At 40.2% G+C, this 18122-nt stretch overlaps 1 protein-coding gene across 1 annotated transcript; it reads right to left on the bottom strand.

Annotated features, from left to right (window-relative positions):
- Positions 1 to 1122: 1122 nt before the first annotated feature.
- On the bottom strand, positions 1123 to 17480 carry AKAP17A (A-kinase anchoring protein 17A). The gene is made up of 5 exons (XM_073353957.2): positions 17370 to 17480; positions 14594 to 15790; positions 6516 to 6664; positions 3725 to 3965; positions 1123 to 2041 (listed from the first exon to the last, which is right to left on the bottom strand). Exons 2-5 carry the CDS (start codon positions 15353 to 15355, stop codon positions 1127 to 1129), a joined length of 2067 nt encoding a protein of 688 aa, XP_073210058.1. The 5' UTR covers positions 15356 to 15790; positions 17370 to 17480; the 3' UTR covers positions 1123 to 1126.
- Positions 17481 to 18122: the final 642 nt, after the last annotated feature.

The raw sequence follows: 18122 nt of genomic DNA, 5'->3' as shown, positions 1-18122 counted from the left end.
CAAATAATTTTTTCAAAACAAAATCTCACAACAAAGCAAGTTTTAATATAGTACTTTTGCAAATTTTAATGTACTGACATATGAAAACAGCAATTTGGGTTTACTGGAAATAGATTTTTCAAGTTTACCATAAAAATGAAGACTAAACTGTTCTCTCACCTTCATGTTACAAGATGTTTTAAGATTCCTGAGCTTCAGTTTTAGAAGCAAAACGTTATAAAAATTATTTAACTAGATAAATTGCATCCTTGAATCTGAACATTGCAAGTAAAAAATAATTTAGCAAGAAGGCCCCTTTTCAAAAAACAACACATCTTTATATACTTGAAACATAAATTTAACTGTTTCCATACTATTTTAAATAATTAGAAACAGCCAAAACATTTTAAAGACATGACATAGAGCAGCTTTCTGGCCATTTTTGAATATTTCCTGGTGTTCTAAAAGCATAATAGTGCAACTATTCTGAAATAGAAAAGAATGCTGAAATATATAAGTGATCATTTGGGCCTTCTGATTTTCCACAAAGTAAATAAACCTCAAAGAACAATGGAGGCATTGCAGCACAGTTTAAAAGATATTCTGTCAATATTATGGTCACTTTCAAATTTCATACAAAAATACTGCCCCCGGCTCAATTAGCCAAAATTCTGCTTTGCTACATGTTTTTTCATTGAGTGCATAAGGAACGGTTTGTAGTCAAATATTTTGTACACAATTACTTGCCAAGACTGGAATCCTGATAACTGACACCTATATCTCTCCTAATTCAGAGGATGTTGTGATTGCAGACATTAGAAACTAAGTGATCTAATCAAAAGATTCAGAAAATGGAAACTAATGAAAACCAAGTTAGGTTGGTTATCAGCACTGTAGAAACTCAAGCACATACGGTTATATCTACAGCACTGTCGTAACGTAAAAAAAAGGAGACAAAACAGATCATGAAGAAACATCAAAATCTAGTTATCTGTATCTTGGTTCCATGAACTAGATTCCAGTTAGATAAGTCACCAAACAGCAACTTCATCTTTTCCCCGCAGTAGTCACACAGCTGAGACCTACTTCAGAACTTTCTGGCCCTGATCTGTCCTGTAATGGCCTTTTTTGAAGGTGACTTCCTTTATTACCTACTCCACGGACTTCTCTGCTTATTCAATGATCTCTTTCGGTGCTTTCGTTTCTTGGCCAAGCTTTTGTGACCATGACTTCTCTCTTTTTTATCTTGTCTACTCTCACTACTAGAGGCCCTCTTATGCTGGGTGCGATCTGGGCTCAAGCTTCTTTGGTGAGGGCTGCGACTTTTGCTAGGGTATTTATGGAGTCTTCTTTCTTTCCTATACTTTTCATCTTGACTACTCAAGTCTCTTCTGTGTTTGCTCGTTTCCTTTTTATCTTTGCTATTATCAACACTTGTGTCACTACATGAATGGCTCCTCCCCTTACTTGGCTCTTTGTTACACTTGCCTTGCTCAGAGGATAAGTCCTTCCTGCACGCATTCTGGTCATAGCTTGGTGTACTCTTGTGTTGCAGGTTATTGGCAGGAATACAAGAAAGCACACCTGAACTCCTTTTATCAGAAGAGCTTTCGGTGCTATTGAAATTAAGTTTGTTGCTTTCCTTAACATTAGCTTCCTTGTGAAGGTTTCCATTTAAATACTTGGATTGAGAGTTCACACTTTCATTGGATATTAGTTCCCTCTGACAGGCCTGATTTGGTTTACCCATAATGGACTGTACCGAGGTAGATGTTATACAGCTGGATGACACAATCTGTGGACCACCCACAACAGTTTTCAACAGGCCAGACTGAGATGCTTTAGTTTCTTCCTTACTCTGATGTGTGTCATCTGTTTTCTTGCTCAGAAGATTGCTTAATAGCTTCTCCCTTAGCTCTTTCTCTTTTCTTTGCAGTCCAAGTGCTCTCTCTTTTTCCTCCTCTACACGTCTGAGTTCAGCCTCTTGCAGCCTTCGTCTCTCTTCCAACTCCTGAAGACGGACTCTTTCTTCATTATGTTCCTGCTCCAGAAGCTTTACTGCCTGAAAGACATTCAGGGGGAGGGAGAAAATGAATGAGAAAGAAAGTTTATAAATTTGCTTATGTCTCCCAAAAATCTCTCTGTTAAAGAAATCAGAATTTTTCATATACAAGGGAAGCCTGTAAAAAAAGGGAACCATTTAAAAAAAATAATTTACATAACTCTGTGCACTAAGGATATTGTTCAACAAATAAAGCTGAAATGAAAAAGCAGCCAGCTCAGTTTAAGTAACTGGTAATGTGACTTGGTACTTTTCGCCTCCAGGTTACTCGTCAGAACCCAATCTGAGCAAAAATCATTACTATCCAACAACTATTCAGGAATCTATATCAAATGAGTTGAGCTTAGTCCAGTTACCAGTGGACAGGTGTCAATGTTACAGTAACCAGCACTGGGATTAGTGATTTTGTTGGCAGTCACAAAACTCAAGGATTGAATGGGTTTAGATGCTTCAGGTAAATTACAAAAATTGAAGTTTTTATTCTGTTAAGTATGTAAATGTTTAATACAATCAGCAATATTGTGTGATTTAAATATCAGATTTACCTTACTTTGACCCTAAACAAAAGAGGCTTAGTTCAGTCCTTTGCAAGTTTTACCCTAGGCGTGAAGGGAAAGACAGCTATCCACAGAAAATGGTGCAATAATTGATATCCTCAGGTATTGCTTCAGTGCACAACACAGTAGTATCTAAACAACTTTGATGAACCACAGTGATGAACACACTATAAGAATCTAGATATTTTTTAAAAAAGGAAAATCTTATAAAAATTCTCTAAGCATTATTTTACTTGGAGTGAGACTCTCTCTCAGTGGGGATCAAGAGCTCAGGAATTACTATGTGATGTACATATGATAATGTGATGGATGGAAAGGAATGCTGCGTTAAAATGTTAACGCTACGTTTATGCTAATATACAGATTAAAACACCCCTCATGTATGATGGCAGCAAGAAACAAAGCTGTGCATTTCTGCTTACTTAAAACAGTTACTAAACATTAGCCATTACTCCAAAATATCTGTGATTACAACTTTTTCAAGAAATAAGACAATATTGCGTCCTGTTTAGGGAACATATGGAAACAATGTTGACGACTGCAGACTCAGACATGATTTGACAAGTCACCATCACTGTCAGTGGATATCTGTATTTTTGTAATATTGTTACACCTGCTTCTTCAAAAGTACTTTTCAAACATTAGTAAAAGAAACCACAATAATCCCCACTTAATAAATGGGAAAGAGAGCAGTTAAGTGAACTGCTCAAGGCCACAAGTGATGCAGTGGCAAAGCCAAAATTAAAACTTGGAATCCTCTGTCTTAGTCCCCTGCTCAGTTCTTTATGCCATGGTTTCCACACATTTCTTTTTTTGGATCTCAAAGTAGTGAGCAGGCCTCTTTTCTCACCTGATGCACAATGTTATTCAGGTCAATAATTTCAGGTTCTCTTTTTACTCCATCCCTGCCTTCCTAGGGAACAGATGCATAGGCAAACATCCTATGGCTTCAAGACAGGCTCTTGTGAGTTCACAATCCATAATATTCAGAGGAGTGACTGTTGGCACATGTAATAGCTAAATGGTTTGGCTTATGAACACATATGTCACTTAAAATTTTACTCTACCAGTTTTCATTTTTGTTAGCTTTTGAAATAATATGGAAAAGACAGCTTTTCAAAGTTACCTTTGCTCTGCTAAGCAGTTCTGCAATTAGTCTAATGGACTGAAGATTTCTTTGCGCTAACAGGAGCTTCCTCTCTTCTAGTCTTATTTTCTCTTGCAGTTTTTTCTGCTCTTCTGCTTGCATTTTTTCAAGTTTCTTTTTGTTTCTACGAACTTCACGATCTTTCTGTTTCTGTTCTCTTTTGCGTAACTTCTCTTCTCTTTTTCTCTCTCTTTCAAGTTCTTCAAGTTCCTTCTGTTTCCTAAGAGTGATTAATTTGTACATTAGCTATGACAAGAACAATTTTGGATTTTGACTTGTATTACAATTGAAGTTATAAATAAAGGATTTTGTTATTTTTTTCAAGAAAGACAGGTCTTACTGATTGCTGACAGCTAGACAGAAGTAGGAAACATCACATATGCATTCAGTGAACATCTTTAAATATTTCCCTTCCCACACAAAACCAAACTGACATCAGATAGACAGTTCTAGGCATAAGCAAAAATCTAAATATCAGATGTTTTAGGAACCAACACAAGTAAGATCATACAGCATTTTACTGCTCAAATTAGAAATACAGTCATTTTGAGTCAGTTGGCTGGGCAATCCATCCTCCAGAAGAAAAACTTTGAGCAGATATCAATTTTAAAATGTGCAGATAGTTGCAAAGACCAAGATTTTCAAGAGAATACGTGCCTAAACAGTGGCATGATTTTCAGAAAGAGGCAGCAGCTTCCACTGAAGAATTCTACTTTAACCACACAAAAGTAAATGGATCTAGACAACTTAGCTTCCTTACTCAGGCAAAATTTCTGTTCAAGTCAATAGTTTTGCTTTATTAAAGGGTGAAGAACAGTGCTCTTTGAGAGTTATCTATCATCTAAATGATAAAAAAAGATCACAGATGCATGGGCTCCAGCTTCCTTAACATACAATCGCTGAAATGATTTGGTACCATCAGATTTATGGTCCATATATACCTGGCATCCCTGAGATATTTGTATGTATACACATACTTTTTTCCTAGTAATACATTCTAAAACTTATATCCCATCCCTGAAAAAAACCTATCTACATTAAAAAGCAACAAGCTTTGTTAAAGCACAGCCATTTCAATAAAACGATTTACTTGTACAATTAGCACATGGTCTTCCAATTTTCTATCTAGAAAACAGATTTTAAAAACTTCATGATCCAAGCTAAACCAAATCACTGTAGTTTAAATAGTTCAATTATCCAGTTCTAGGAAGTACCTTTCCATCAAAATATCAAACTAGCTCACTTTATTTTGGCTCTCTCACTGCCTGAACCCTCCTTCCTCAGAACTAATACATAGTTGTCATTCTGGTCAGCTGTCTTCTAGGAACAATGGCAACACAACAACTGGGGCTTAGAGGAATGACTGCTTCTAGGAATGTAAAACCCACCACAACTGAAAATCAAACATAATACGTTACCTTACCATTGTTAATTGCCCATATAGTACTTCTGATGTGAATGAGGATTTTCAAAGGTGAAGATGTTTACTCACTATCTTTAACAGTAAAAGCTTTTAGTTTGTTACCAGCATTGGTATATATATTTATCAAAATCATCCATTTTAGTTTAAACACGTTTTAAAATAGTCCAGAAACAATAACGTTATGCAGAATTATAAGAAATTATAGGTATTATAATAAATTTACCAAACTTTCAACTTCAGTGATGGCCATCTCAGCTCCAGATTGCATTGCACAGGATCAAAAATTAAAATCTGCAAGTAGAGTAAGGATCTGCAACAGTTTCTACCAGTTGAAGATAGTTTATAGGAAAACTGGTCTTAAAAGATTTGGAAAACATAACTAACTCTTGAAACAACTGAAAAACTCTGCCTTTTATTACTAAGGTATTTCGAAATTAGAAGAGGATTAAGAATTTGGAATCTGATTTGCTCGCACCACTAATGTAAGTGATCAAAACACGTTTAAAAGTAGAGAGAGTTGCAAGATAAAGAGATTTTAATATTATGTTTGGAGAATTCTGTGAAGAGTCTCCAGGGAAAAAAATGGGACTCTGATTTAGAAGACTGAATAGTTAAAGCTAACAATATATTTTGAGTCAATACCAAACTTAAAGACCATTTAATATCTTTACTGAACTAGTCAAAACACTTTGTAACTGATTGCGTATGTCAGTTTTAACATAAGATTGGATTTTTGTTTCTGTATGTGGAAAGATCTTGCCCATAAATTAACTTTTTTTGGGTTAGAAATATGATTGCTAGTGCAGCATGAGAAACAAAAAGTATAGTAAAACCTAGAGTGAAAAACAGAGGTTGTTCGTAACTCTGAACAAACCGTTATGGTGGTTCTTTCAAAAGTTTACAACTGAACATTGACTTAATGCAGCTTTGAAACTTTATTATGCACAAGAAAAATGCTGCTTTCCCTTTACTTTTGTAGTAGTTTACATTTAACGTAGTACTGTACTGTATTTGCCTTCTTTGGGCGGGGGGAGGGTCTCTGTTGCTGCCTCATTGTGTACTTCTGAGATGTGTAGTTGATTGTTCAGTTTGTAACTCTGGTGTTTGTAACTCTGAAGTTCTAACTGTATATAAAAGTGAAGTTATAATATGATCAAATTAAACATTCCTCATTTTGAATGGAATGAAGAAATGTGGGGACCCAAAGTTTTAGCCCTGCAAGAGACTGAAATTTAGTCCAATTGCTCATTCATTCATTCCTAATGCGAAGGAGATAAGGGGAAGGAAATGCAGTTTTATTGTATTTTATCATTAAAATTAAAAAATGTAGATATAAGTTAGATCTACCTTTCCTCCTCCTTTTTCTTCTCTTCAGCTTCTTTCTCTCTGCGTTTTTGTTCCTCTCTTTGTTGTTCAAGCTCTTGAAGCTTTTGCCGTTCAAGCTGCCGTTTCTTAATTGATGCATCACTCAGGTGTTTTGTTGAGTCAAAGGAAACCTTTACAGAGCACAATTAAGAAACAATGAGTTTAAGAGGTAAAAAACAATTCTAATCTAGTACATTTAAGCGTCAGCTTTGCTTTCACTTCATCCTGAAAACTAAGGTTTGGGGACTTTTGGATTTTTTTATACTTGTTCTTGCAAGTCTTGTCATGTGAGAAAAAGTAAAAATATTTTACTCATGAGCCTGGGGATTTATCCAGTAAAAAGTATACAAACAATTTAATGTGTAGCTCCAACACATTCAAACTTTTTCCATGAACCTTACGGGATACTTTCTGAACTGCACGCTATTGACTGACTTGCTTTTCATAACAAAGCCCACATTTTACTCAATTATCAAATCGTAAGTGCATGGCTCCCTACTTAAAACATGTCAAAGCAAATCTTACTAAACCAAATTAAAAAAAGAAAACTAAATACTATTTTCTTGTGCTCCATGAATTTAGATTCTGTCTGAAATTGAATTTATTCATGTTTTTCTATTCAAAAGTAGTACTGGTATTTGTGATTTGAAAAAGTGAATCCTAGTGAGCTTAACCTAAAATAATAAATTTCAATTTTAAACTGTCTTCTGAACATCAACCCCCTATAACTGCAAAGTAGGAGAATATTATACCTCATTATATAGCCATCAAATTAATACTTAAAAATTTGGCCTTTGTCTCTGTAGACATCATACACCCATGACACATCTGTTATCTGATAGTATGGCCTTTCAAATTTGTTATAATAGCCTTGCTATTCTAATTGATGAGCAGTGGCTGCAAAAACAAGCCTTTTATCGTGACAGAAGCAATAAGATAAATATGCCAGATTTTCAGGTATCATGGAAATATATTTTTATTAAATTTTCAAGTACAGTTTAAAAATGGGTTGAGATCACACAATGCAACAAATTTTTCATAAATTTTGCTTATATCTGCACTTCAAATACAATTCAGATGTCTGCTCAGTTGTATAAATTGCATTTATTTTCATTCTACAGATGTTTGCTGATTTTTTATTTTAATGTTGTATCGTTACCCCTCTTTAAAAAGGAGCTGTATTTTAAAAGTTTAATTTTCTTTAGTTTTCCTAGGAATGTGCTGAACAAATATATAGTTTAAGTTCCGCGTGTGACGTGTATTCATAAATACACACACACAAATACACTGGCAGTGTGCTCTTAAAGAGTTTTATGGGTAAATCTGAGATGTACAGGCCACGCAGACACAAAGCAATTAGATGATCAGAGCTGATCTGGAGAAGAGAAAGGTGCTCTGTCTTGTGATGGGGTATGCTGAATAGGTTAACGTAGGTTAACGCTGAATAGGTTAACGTAGGCCAGAGGGGACAATTAACCTATTAGGCTGCAAGATGGGGGAATTAAGGCTGAGCGGAAAGCCTTAATTAGTGGAAGCTCACTTGTGCAGGAACAGGCAGGGCATATATAATGCAAAGGAGTTGATAGTGGAAAGGGACTGCAGGTAAATAGTCTGCAGTCACTCCCTGGGACAAGAGAGCTGTGTTCGGGACAACAGAAATTAGTCTGCAGTTACTCAATGTAAGAAGGGAGATTGTGCTAGCAAATCCAGAGATGGGGGAGCCATGATTAGGAAAGGTTCAGGGAAAAAGCAAAAAGGTTCAGGATGATGAAGACTTTGCTACTGATTAGAGGATCCCTCAGCTGGAACCCAGAGGAGAGGGTGGAGCTGGAACCCAGCCACAGGGGAAGTGGCACTATAGGGGCAGTGAATGAGAAGACTGCCTAAAACTGCTGGTAAGGAAATTGATACTCCAGAAGGGGGAAACATGCATAGTGATCTGGCCAGAGGCCCAAGTCACAAAGAGGGAGCATCCTGGGTTGCACAGAGCGAGAGAGAGCAAGAGAGCAGCAGCAGGGCATGCAGTGAGCAGCAGAAGGGGGCCTCAGACCTGGAAAGAGCTAATCCGCACAGCAGTCAGAAAGAGGCACCATCTGCGGAGAGTTGACCCCAGGACATATCTGCTGGGTGCTAAGATACGGGATGTGGACCTTAGGCTAAAAAGGATCCTAATGGAAGCAGGAAAGAATCCACTCATTGTCATTCACATGGGAACAAATTATAATGCTAGATTCTCAGGGGAATGCATCAAAGGAAACTATGGAGAAGACACTTAAGGAAATGGAGGCTGAGGTGATCTTCAGTAGGATTCTGCCTGTCCCTAGAAGAGGAGAATGAAGGCGAGACAAGATTACGATGATCAACAGATGGCTCAGGCTGTGCTACAAGGAGGGTTCTGGAATGCTGAACCACTGGGAGTCATTCATGGACAGAGGACTGTTCTCATGGAATGCCCTCTACTTGAATAGGCAGGGAAATAGATTTCTGGGATGGAGGCTGGCACAACTGATTAAAAGATTTAAACTAGGAATCTGGGGATACGGTTGGGAGATGCTCATGTAATATCCATGCCTAATACTAATATTGAGCAGGAGGAAAATCAAGAAAGAGGATACAGCAATGGAGAAAGAGTAGGAGAATGGACATCAAGAGAAAAGATAATGCCGATACTAATGACGATAGTATCGTCTATCTATCTGCTGACAGTAGAATGACTGTACCCAACTGGGTGAGGAATCTGAGTACAGACAAGCAGAAATAACTAAGATGTTTGTACACCAATGCAATGAGCCTGGCTAACAAAATGGAGGTACAAGAACTAATGGTACAGGAAGTGAAACCAGATATTATAGGGACAACAGAAATATGGTAGAATTGTAGTCATGAGTGGAGTACAGGGATTGAAGGGAATGTGCTGTTCAGGAAAGACAGAAATAAAGATAAAGGTGGTGAAGTAGCATTGTATATTACTTAGGAGGTAGACTGTAAAGAAATTAGAAGTGACGGAATGGATAAAACAAGAGTCCATTTGAGCCAAACCACTTGGGGGAAAAAAGTGACCAGATGGTCGCCACGGATAGCACTTGGGGAATGCGACACACCCCCAGGATCTGATCTGGATATGAACAGAGACCTCCTTAATGTTTTTAATGAAATAAGTACTACTGGGAATTGTGTGATTATGGGAGAGTAATTTCCCAGATATATATTGGAGGACAAATGCTACTAATAATGGTAGGGGCCACATTTTCCTGGATGTGATAGCTGACAGATTTCTTCACCAAATAGTCACCAAACCAACAAGAGGTAATTCCATTTTAGATTTGCTAATGGTGAATAGTGAGAAGAACTGGTTGTAGGGGACAACCTTGGTTTGAGTGAGCATGAGCTAATTAAGTTTAAACTAAATGGAAGGATAAACAAAAATAGGTCTGCAACTAGGGTCCTTCATTTCAAAAGGGCAAACTTTAAAAAATTAAAGGAAGTGGACTAGGCTGAAAACTCAAGGATCTGAATGTGTAGGAGGCTTGGAAAAGTTGCAGAAGCTATCTGAAGCCTGCATCACAAGCAAGGGGGAAAATATTGTAGTGAAGGGTAGCAGACCAAACAGGATGAACAAGCATCTCAAACAGGTTATTAAGGCAGGACGCCTACAAGGAATAGAAGATGGGCTGGATCAGGAAGTAAAGCTAAGTATTGGAAGTCAGAAAGTATAGGGGGAAAAGTGAGAAAGGCCAAAATCCAAGCAGAGTTGGACACTGCAAAGGAAATTAAAACTGGCAGCAAAAGGTTCTATAGTCATACAAATAAGAAATCAAGGAAAAAAGAATTGGGACCACCAAGCACTGACCATGTGGGGGGGTTAAAGATAATACAGGCATGGCCCAACACCTAAATGAATACTTTATCTCAGTTTTTAAATAATTGTAATGAAGAGTTTAGGGGTAGTGGTGGAGTGGCTAATGGAAATGAGGATATGGAAGTAGAAATTAATGAAGCCAAGATCAAACAGCTTAATGGGACCAAATGGAGGGGCCTGGATAATCTCCATCCAAGAATATTGAAGGAACTGTCACATGAAATTGGAAGCCCAATAAAAGGGATTTTTAACCAACCCATACATACACCCACAGGGTTCATATCCTATGCCTGGAGAATTGTAATATAGTACCTATTTTTAAGAAAGGCAAAAAAAGTGATGCAGGAAATTACAAGCCAGGTAGTTTGATCTCAATTATATGCAAGGTGTTGGAACACATTTTGAAAGAGAAAGTAGTTAAGGACTAGAGGTAAACTTTAATTGGGATAAAATACAACATGATTTTACAAAAGGTAAACTGGACCTTGAAAACTGGAGTATAGAAATGGGATCGATCGATTTAATAGTGCAAAGTGCAACATCATGCACTTAGGGGCTAACAAGAATTTTTACTGTAACCTAGGGACTTACCTAAGAACATAAGAATGGCCATACTGGGTCAGACCAAAGGTCCTTCCAGCCCAGTATCCTGTCTACTGACAGTGGCCAATGCCAGGTGCCCCAGAGGGAGTGAACCTAACAGGTAATGATCAAGTGATCTCTCTCCTGCCATCCATCTCCACCTTCTGACAAACAGAGGCTAGGGACACCATTCCTTACCCATCCTGGCTAATAGCCATTAATGGACTTAACCTCCATGAATTTGTCCAGGTCTCTTTTAAACCCTGTTATATTCCTCAACCTCCTCAGGCAAGGAGTTCCACAGATTGACTGTGCACTGAGTGAAGAAGAACTTCCTTTGATTTGTTTTAAACCTGCTGCCCATTGATTTAATTTGGTGGCCCCTAGTTCTTATATTATGGGAACAAGTAAATAACTTCCTTATTCACTTTCTCCACACCACTCATAATCTTATATACCTCTATCATATCCCCCCCTTAGTCTCCTCTTTTCCAAACTGAAAAGTCCTAGCCTCTTTAATCTCTCTTCATATGGGACCCATTCCAAACTCCTAATCATTTTAGTTGTCCTTCTCTGAACCTTTTCTAATGCCAGTATATCTTTTTTGAGATGAGGGGACCACATCTGTACGCAGTATTCAAGATGTGGGTATACCATGGATTTATACAAGGGAAATAAGATATTCTCCATCTTATTCTCTAACCCTTATTTAATGACTCCTAACATCCCGTTTGCTTTTTTGACTGCAGCTGCACATTGCGTGGACGTCTTCAGAGAACTATCCATGATGACTCTCCTGATTAGTTGTAGCTAAATTAGCTCCCATCATATTGTATGTATAATTGGGATTATTTTTTCCAATGTGCATTACTTTACCTTGTTTCAGAGTAACAGCCATGTTAGTCTGTATTCGCAAAAAGAAAAGGAGTACTTGTGGCTAAGACTAACCAATTTATTTGAGCATAAGCTTTCGTGAGCTACAGCTCACTTCTTATGCTCAAATAAATTGGTTAGTCTCTAAGGTGCCACAAGTACTCCTTTTCTTTTTACTTTACCTTGATCCACATTAAATTTCATTTGACATTTTGTTGCCCAATCATTTAGTTTTGTGAGATCTTTCTGAAGTTCTTCACAGTCTGCTTTGGTCTTAACTATCTTGAGCAGTTTAGTATCATCTGCAAACTTTGGCACCTCACTGTTTACCCCTTTCTCCAGATCCATTTATGAATGGATGAACTACCCGTTGGAAGTGAGAGAGGAGGAAAAAGGCCTGGTGTTTTGATTGATCACAGGAAGACTATGAGCTGCCAATGTGATGCAGCAGCGAAAAAGGCTAATGCAAGAGGATGCATCAGGCAAGGTATTTCCAGTACAGCTAGAGAAGTATTAGTATCATTATACAAATTATTAGTGAGACCTCATCCAGAATACTGTGCGCAACTCTGGTCTCCCATGTCTAAGGGCTTGTCTCCACTTACACAGGGATCGACATGCAGCAATCGATCCACCAGGGGTCGATTTAGCAGGCCTACTGAAGACCAAATAAATTGACCACTGAGTGCTCTCTCGTCAACTCTGGTACTCCACTGGAATGAGAAGCATAAGGTAAGTCGACGGGAGAGTTTTTCCTGTCGACCCAGTGCGGTGTAGATACTGCAATAAGTCAACCTAAGGTATGTTGTATAACTTAGGTCAACTTAGCCCCGTAGTGTAGACCTGCCCTAAGAAAGATACTGTACCAGGTACAGAGAAGGGCTACTAGGATGATCAGAGGAATGGAAACCTACTTTACGAGAGGAGACTCAAAGAGCTTGGCTTGTTTAGCCTAACCAAAGGAAGACTGAGGGGACATATGATTGCTTTCTATAAATATATCAGAGGGATAAATACCAGAGAGGTAGGGAAATAATTTAAGTTAAGTGCCAACATTAACACAAGAACAAATAGATATAAACTGGCCACTGACAAGTTTAGGCTTGAAATTAGACAAAGGTATTTAACTATCAGAGGAGTGAAGTTCTGGAACAGCCTTCCAAGGGGAGCAGTGAGGGCAAAATACCTAACTGGCCTCAAGACTGAGCTTGATAAGTTTATGGAGATGGTATGGTGAGATTGCCTACAATGGCATGTGCACCATCTGCAACTGCTAGTAGCAAATATCCTGAAAGGACGGAAATGGGACATTAGATGGGGAGGGCTCTCAGTTACTATAGAGAATTCTTACCCAGGTGTCTGGCTGATTGGTCTTGCCCACATTCTCAGGGTCCAACTGATCACCATATTTGGGGTTGTAAAGGTATTTTTCCTCAAATGAGATTGGCAGAGATTGCCAGGGCGGGTTCTGCCTTCCTCTGTCGTGCAGGGCATGGGTCATTTGCAGATTTAAAATCGTGTAAATGGTGGAGTCTCTGTAACTTGAACTCTTTAAATAATGATTTGAGAACTTCAGTACTTCAGACAGAGGTTATGGGTCTATTAGAGGATGGGTGAGCGAGGTTCTGTGGCCTGCAATGTGCGAGGTCAGACTAGATGATCATGATGGTCCCTTGCAGTCTTAAAGTCTATGACAACCTAAATATGTGCCAATAAAGCCCATCTACCACACTTATGTCTCCTGTAATGCCTCCTGTTACAGGAAAACTATTTTAGAGAGTTTAAATATTTTATTAGGACTCTCTCTCTGACACACCACTGCCTGTAATACTAGACATCTTAGTCACCGTCAATCCAATATTACAGGGTTCAGAGGGACCATTAAAAACTTGTTAAAATCTCATTTAAAAACCTAGTTTAGTTTACTTTTCTACACACAAAGAAGTCATGACCAGTAACTCCAGGTCTTCCAGGGCTAGTGATAGTTAAATGTGTATTCCTCCGAAAAGCCGGAAAGTTCCCATTTCTAACCCTATAGGCCATGAGTAAAGAGACTTTAACGTTGTGATATTTTTGTATAGTAAAGCTATTTCTGGGGCAAGAATTAATCTCAATGTCCTGGAGCCTCAGGACAAAGTATTTTTTTCACATTTTGGTGGAGCAGTGGATAGAGGAGAAAATCCACCTCTAAAAGGTTGATTTAAAGATAAAATTATGGCTGTTTGAAATTACTCATGGTGCTGGAATATTAAAATAATATTAATATTTACAAACACAGCTTGTTTGGTTGTTTAAGAAATTAAATGTGGCAATTAGAACACAGACCTAGTTCAAAGAGAATAGGAGTACTTGTGGCACCTTCGAGTCTAACAAATTTATTTGAGCATAAGCTATCGTGGGCTAGAGCCCACTTCATCGAATGCATAGAATGGAACATATAGTTCCTAGTTCACATATTTAGCTCCCGTCATTGTGTTACTCCTAGCCCAAGAGTTATGCCAATGTTAAGATTTTTTTTAATTTGGTACAGGATTTTGTGTATTACATTTTACCTCCCTATCACACCTTACTTTTGAAATTCCACTACGGATGTTGCAAGAGACTGTTTTTATGCTGTCACTTCATCAACAATCTGACTTGATATCAGAATAAAATGCAGCTGTAGAATTTAACATACACGGAAAGGACATTCAACAGTATTTTTTCCCCTTAAGGTCTATTACAAAATAACTCCGCAGTTCCTCACCTTTACATTGCAAGCCACTGCTTTGCCATCATCACCTTTGTACATCAGTTTCATCCCTCGCAGGGCATTCATGGCTTTGATGAAACCTACATACTCACGATATTGAACGTAAGCTTCAAAATTCAAATGGCCTCCAAAACTGAAGGTGTGAAAGTTTCTACCAGTCATTTCTTCTCTATATGGGTCCAGCATGGGTATGTCCACATTACGTATTTCCCCAAATTTCTTAAATACTTTTATAAGAACTTCTTCACTTGGTTTTTCTGAGCCAGAGTCCTTCAGTGCAAACCATTTGCAAGGTAACCCCTCTAAGTGAATGGTGTCTGGTCTCTCCCCTGGCAAAGTTTCGTTCATATCTTTCGCATCACGGAAAAAGGAGTCCCAGTCATGTCTAGTAGGAAAGTCAACTTTATATTCTGCAGCACGAACTTTTAAAATGTCAGAGAAACCACTAAGTTTTATTGTTTTGCCATCAAGGCATGCTAGAAAGGACTTAACCAAACTCTTGTTTTCAACTTCTCCTTCAAAACGGATGAAATCCATGGTGCTTTTGGAAATCCGTAGTGTGGAAAACTGATGAGTTTGCACCATTCCCTTTAGTCTTTCCATCACTTCCCAATTGGAAATGGATTTTCCTGGTTGCTTCAGCTGAGGAAGTGCTACGCTGATAGACATTTTTGTAATGGGTTTAAGGTATAAGCCATAGGAAGCACAGAGCTCTACTGCTTCTGATGCATCATGAACTATTGTAGCAGCCGCCATAGCACAAAAAAAAAAGTATAAAACCAGTAAGAAAAATATATACTCAGTTAACTTGTAGGAGACACTAACTGACGAACGTGGTCCTTATCTGTAAATAATTGACCGGTTCTGAGACTTAAACGTTACCAAGTAAAACCATTGATTCTTGGCATGAGAGTTAATTAGGAAATTTAAAATTAACAGCATTGCCATTATAAACTGTTTTCTAACCATCACAATATATGAATTCCGTTCCAAGACTTACATACTACAGTCATAAGCAGTACAATTATGTCCACAGAGAAACTGAAAAGCTGATGATATGAATAAGTGTGGTTTGATACTCAGAGAGTAGAATTACTGAGCAGAATTACTAGAGTGTCAACTCGCAACAGTTATACTGCAGCAGTCCAGCCTTGAAGAAGAATTCCATATCCTCAACTAGATGACTTTATTCTGAAAGGAAAAAAAACAGATGTCCATTTATAGGGAAGAATTAGTCTTATAACTCTTGCTCAGACCTGAACAAACTACACAAGGTGCAACTTCAACGCAGTGAGGTCCCCTCTCCATGATGGTAATCATCAACACAAATCCCCATTTGCTTACTAGAGCCACAAAGGGGGAGGGCAGAAGGGCTGGTGTAATTAATAGGCAACAGAACATTCTTTCTAAAATCACATTTATGAGTTTTAGCTACAGCATAAGATAATTTTAAAGAGAGAGCTCATACATATAACCACCCACAGATCTGCCAGAGATTTACAAACACAACCATTATAATTCATAACATATAAACAGACTGGGGAAAAGTTGAATTTTATCAGTAAATCTCAAACATCTATTTCACCTTGCGCACACATACCTATGAAAAAATATTTCCATCGATAACAAGGGAAATTTACAGACCGGCAAAATAAGAAAAATGCTAACTGAGAACCTCCCAGGTGTTGGGTCCCCAGTGGCACTAACACACACGTGACACAGGCCAGGGTAAGTAAAATGAAGGGAATTTGGAACAGTAATTTTATTAAGATAATGTTGAAGTAAAAAGTAAACGGTACAGAGTTTAGGCATAGAAGTTTCTGGTTATCAGGGAATAAGATACAGTTTACCAAGGGGTGCGAAATTCGGTTTAGGAGCGGGTGGCGTAAGGAATACATTATCTGCAATCTCCCCGATTGGGGGTAAAAGTTTAACGGGTCAAAGTACAGACATTGAGATATGGGGTATGTTGTCCATATAATGGCTATGTTCAGGTGTGAAGCATAATGAGTGGATACGATGATGAGGATGGATCTACCCTCATTTGGTGGGATTTAATGTTCAGTGAGTTTATGGTTCCAGTTCATATGGTCCAATGGAAATATTACATCAGGACCCTGTAGGGTTGCCAGGTGTCCAGTTTTCGATGGGATCATCCGGACGAAAAGGGACCCTGGCGGCTCCGGACAGCAGCACTGACTGGGCTGTTAAAAGTCCGGGCGGCAGCGCAGCAGGGTTAAGGCAGGCTCCTTATTAGAGTTTGTTTCACAGCTAATTACTTTGCACATTTTGACACGCGCTGTAGAAAATGTGTCTTTTTAAACCATTACAGAAGCTTTAACTTTCTGAATCGACAGCGAGCGGGTCAGCAGGGGCTTGGTGTCGGAGTCTCCCCCGGCCCCGCAAGAATTCTGCACGACGGTGGAAGTTTCAGCCGACAGACACAACCTGTCCATAGCTTTAAAATAACCTCGCGCTGCGCAGGCCGGCCCCGGGCGCAGCCTCGGTCAGCGGCGGCGGCGGCCGCTTCCCCACGCCCCCCGCAGCCTGGGGAGCCCCTGGCCGCGGGGCGCCGGGCACCGAGCGGGGGCGCTCGCCCGCCCCCCCCGACCGCGCGGCGGATCCATAGTCGGGGGGGGGGGGGTTGGCGAATATTTATGGGGGGTCAAAGGTCACATCTAACCCCGGGCAGGTCTCTGCGCTCCCCGGCCCGCACCCCGAGCGGAAGGGTTACGAGCCGCGGCCCCCGCCGCCCCCGGGACTGACTCACCCGCCACGTCGGTCTCTGGCCTCCAAACCGCGGCCGGCGCCGCCGCTGGCGGCATCGGACCCAAAAGAAAACAGAACAGCCGCCCCGCTCCCCGGCGTCCCACAAACCCCTGCGGCCGAACTTCCGCTTCCTGGTTGGCTCAACCAGCGGGAAGGAGGTGGGGTGGGGGCGAGCGATTCCAGAGCGTCCTGGAAGTGGCCGGGCTGGGCCGCTCCTCCGCGTCTATGGTTCCAGGAAGGGGAAAAAAAAAAAAAAAAAAAAAAAGAACCGCGCGAGCCCGGCGCGGAATGCGGCCGCGCGCCCCCTGGCGGGCGGAGAGGTGGTGGCAGCGCCGCCTTTTGCGGCCCGGCGGGAGTCGCCCCCTGGGGGGCGTTGGGCCCCCAGTGGGACTAGCGCAGCGGCGTGAGCCAGGCCTGGCTCAGTCCAGTGGAGGGGATTTGGGGCAGTAATATTACGTCGGGGCCCGTAGGGTTGGCAGGCTCCCTGTGGTTCCGGGAAGCAGCAGCATGTCCCTCCTCTGGCTGCTACGCGTAGTGGTAGCCAGGGGGCTCCGCATGCTGCCCCTGCCCCAGCCGCCGGCTCCGCAGCTCACATTGGCTGGGAACCGGGACCAATGGGAGCTGTGGGGGCGGCGTGGGCCGCATACAGAGCTGCCTGGCTGCCCCTGAGCCTAGGAACCAGACATGCCGGCCACTTCTGGGAGCTGCCCGAGATAAGCACCACCTGGCCAGAGCCTGCACCCCATATCCCCTC

This window comes from Lepidochelys kempii, chromosome 1 (assembly GCF_965140285.1).
Source record: "Lepidochelys kempii isolate rLepKem1 chromosome 1, rLepKem1.hap1, whole genome shotgun sequence".
Lineage (NCBI taxonomy): Eukaryota > Metazoa > Chordata > Testudines > Cheloniidae > Lepidochelys > Lepidochelys kempii.
This window is presented reverse-complemented; position numbering and strand designations above follow the sequence as displayed.

Bases quoted from the DNA above. Each gene is read 5' to 3' on its own strand.
- AKAP17A (XM_073353957.2), bottom strand. From the start codon at position 15,355: ATGGCGGCTGCTACAATAGTTCATGATGCATCAGAAGCAGTAGAGCTC. The intron at 6,665-14,593 runs GTGAGGAACTGC...TGCTCTGTAAAG, and splicing joins CAGTGGCTTGCAATGTAAAG to GTTTCCTTTGACTCAACAAA. The intron at 3,966-6,515 runs GTAGATCTAACT...AATCACTCTTAG, and splicing joins AAGAAAAAGGAGGAGGAAAG to GAAACAGAAGGAACTTGAAG.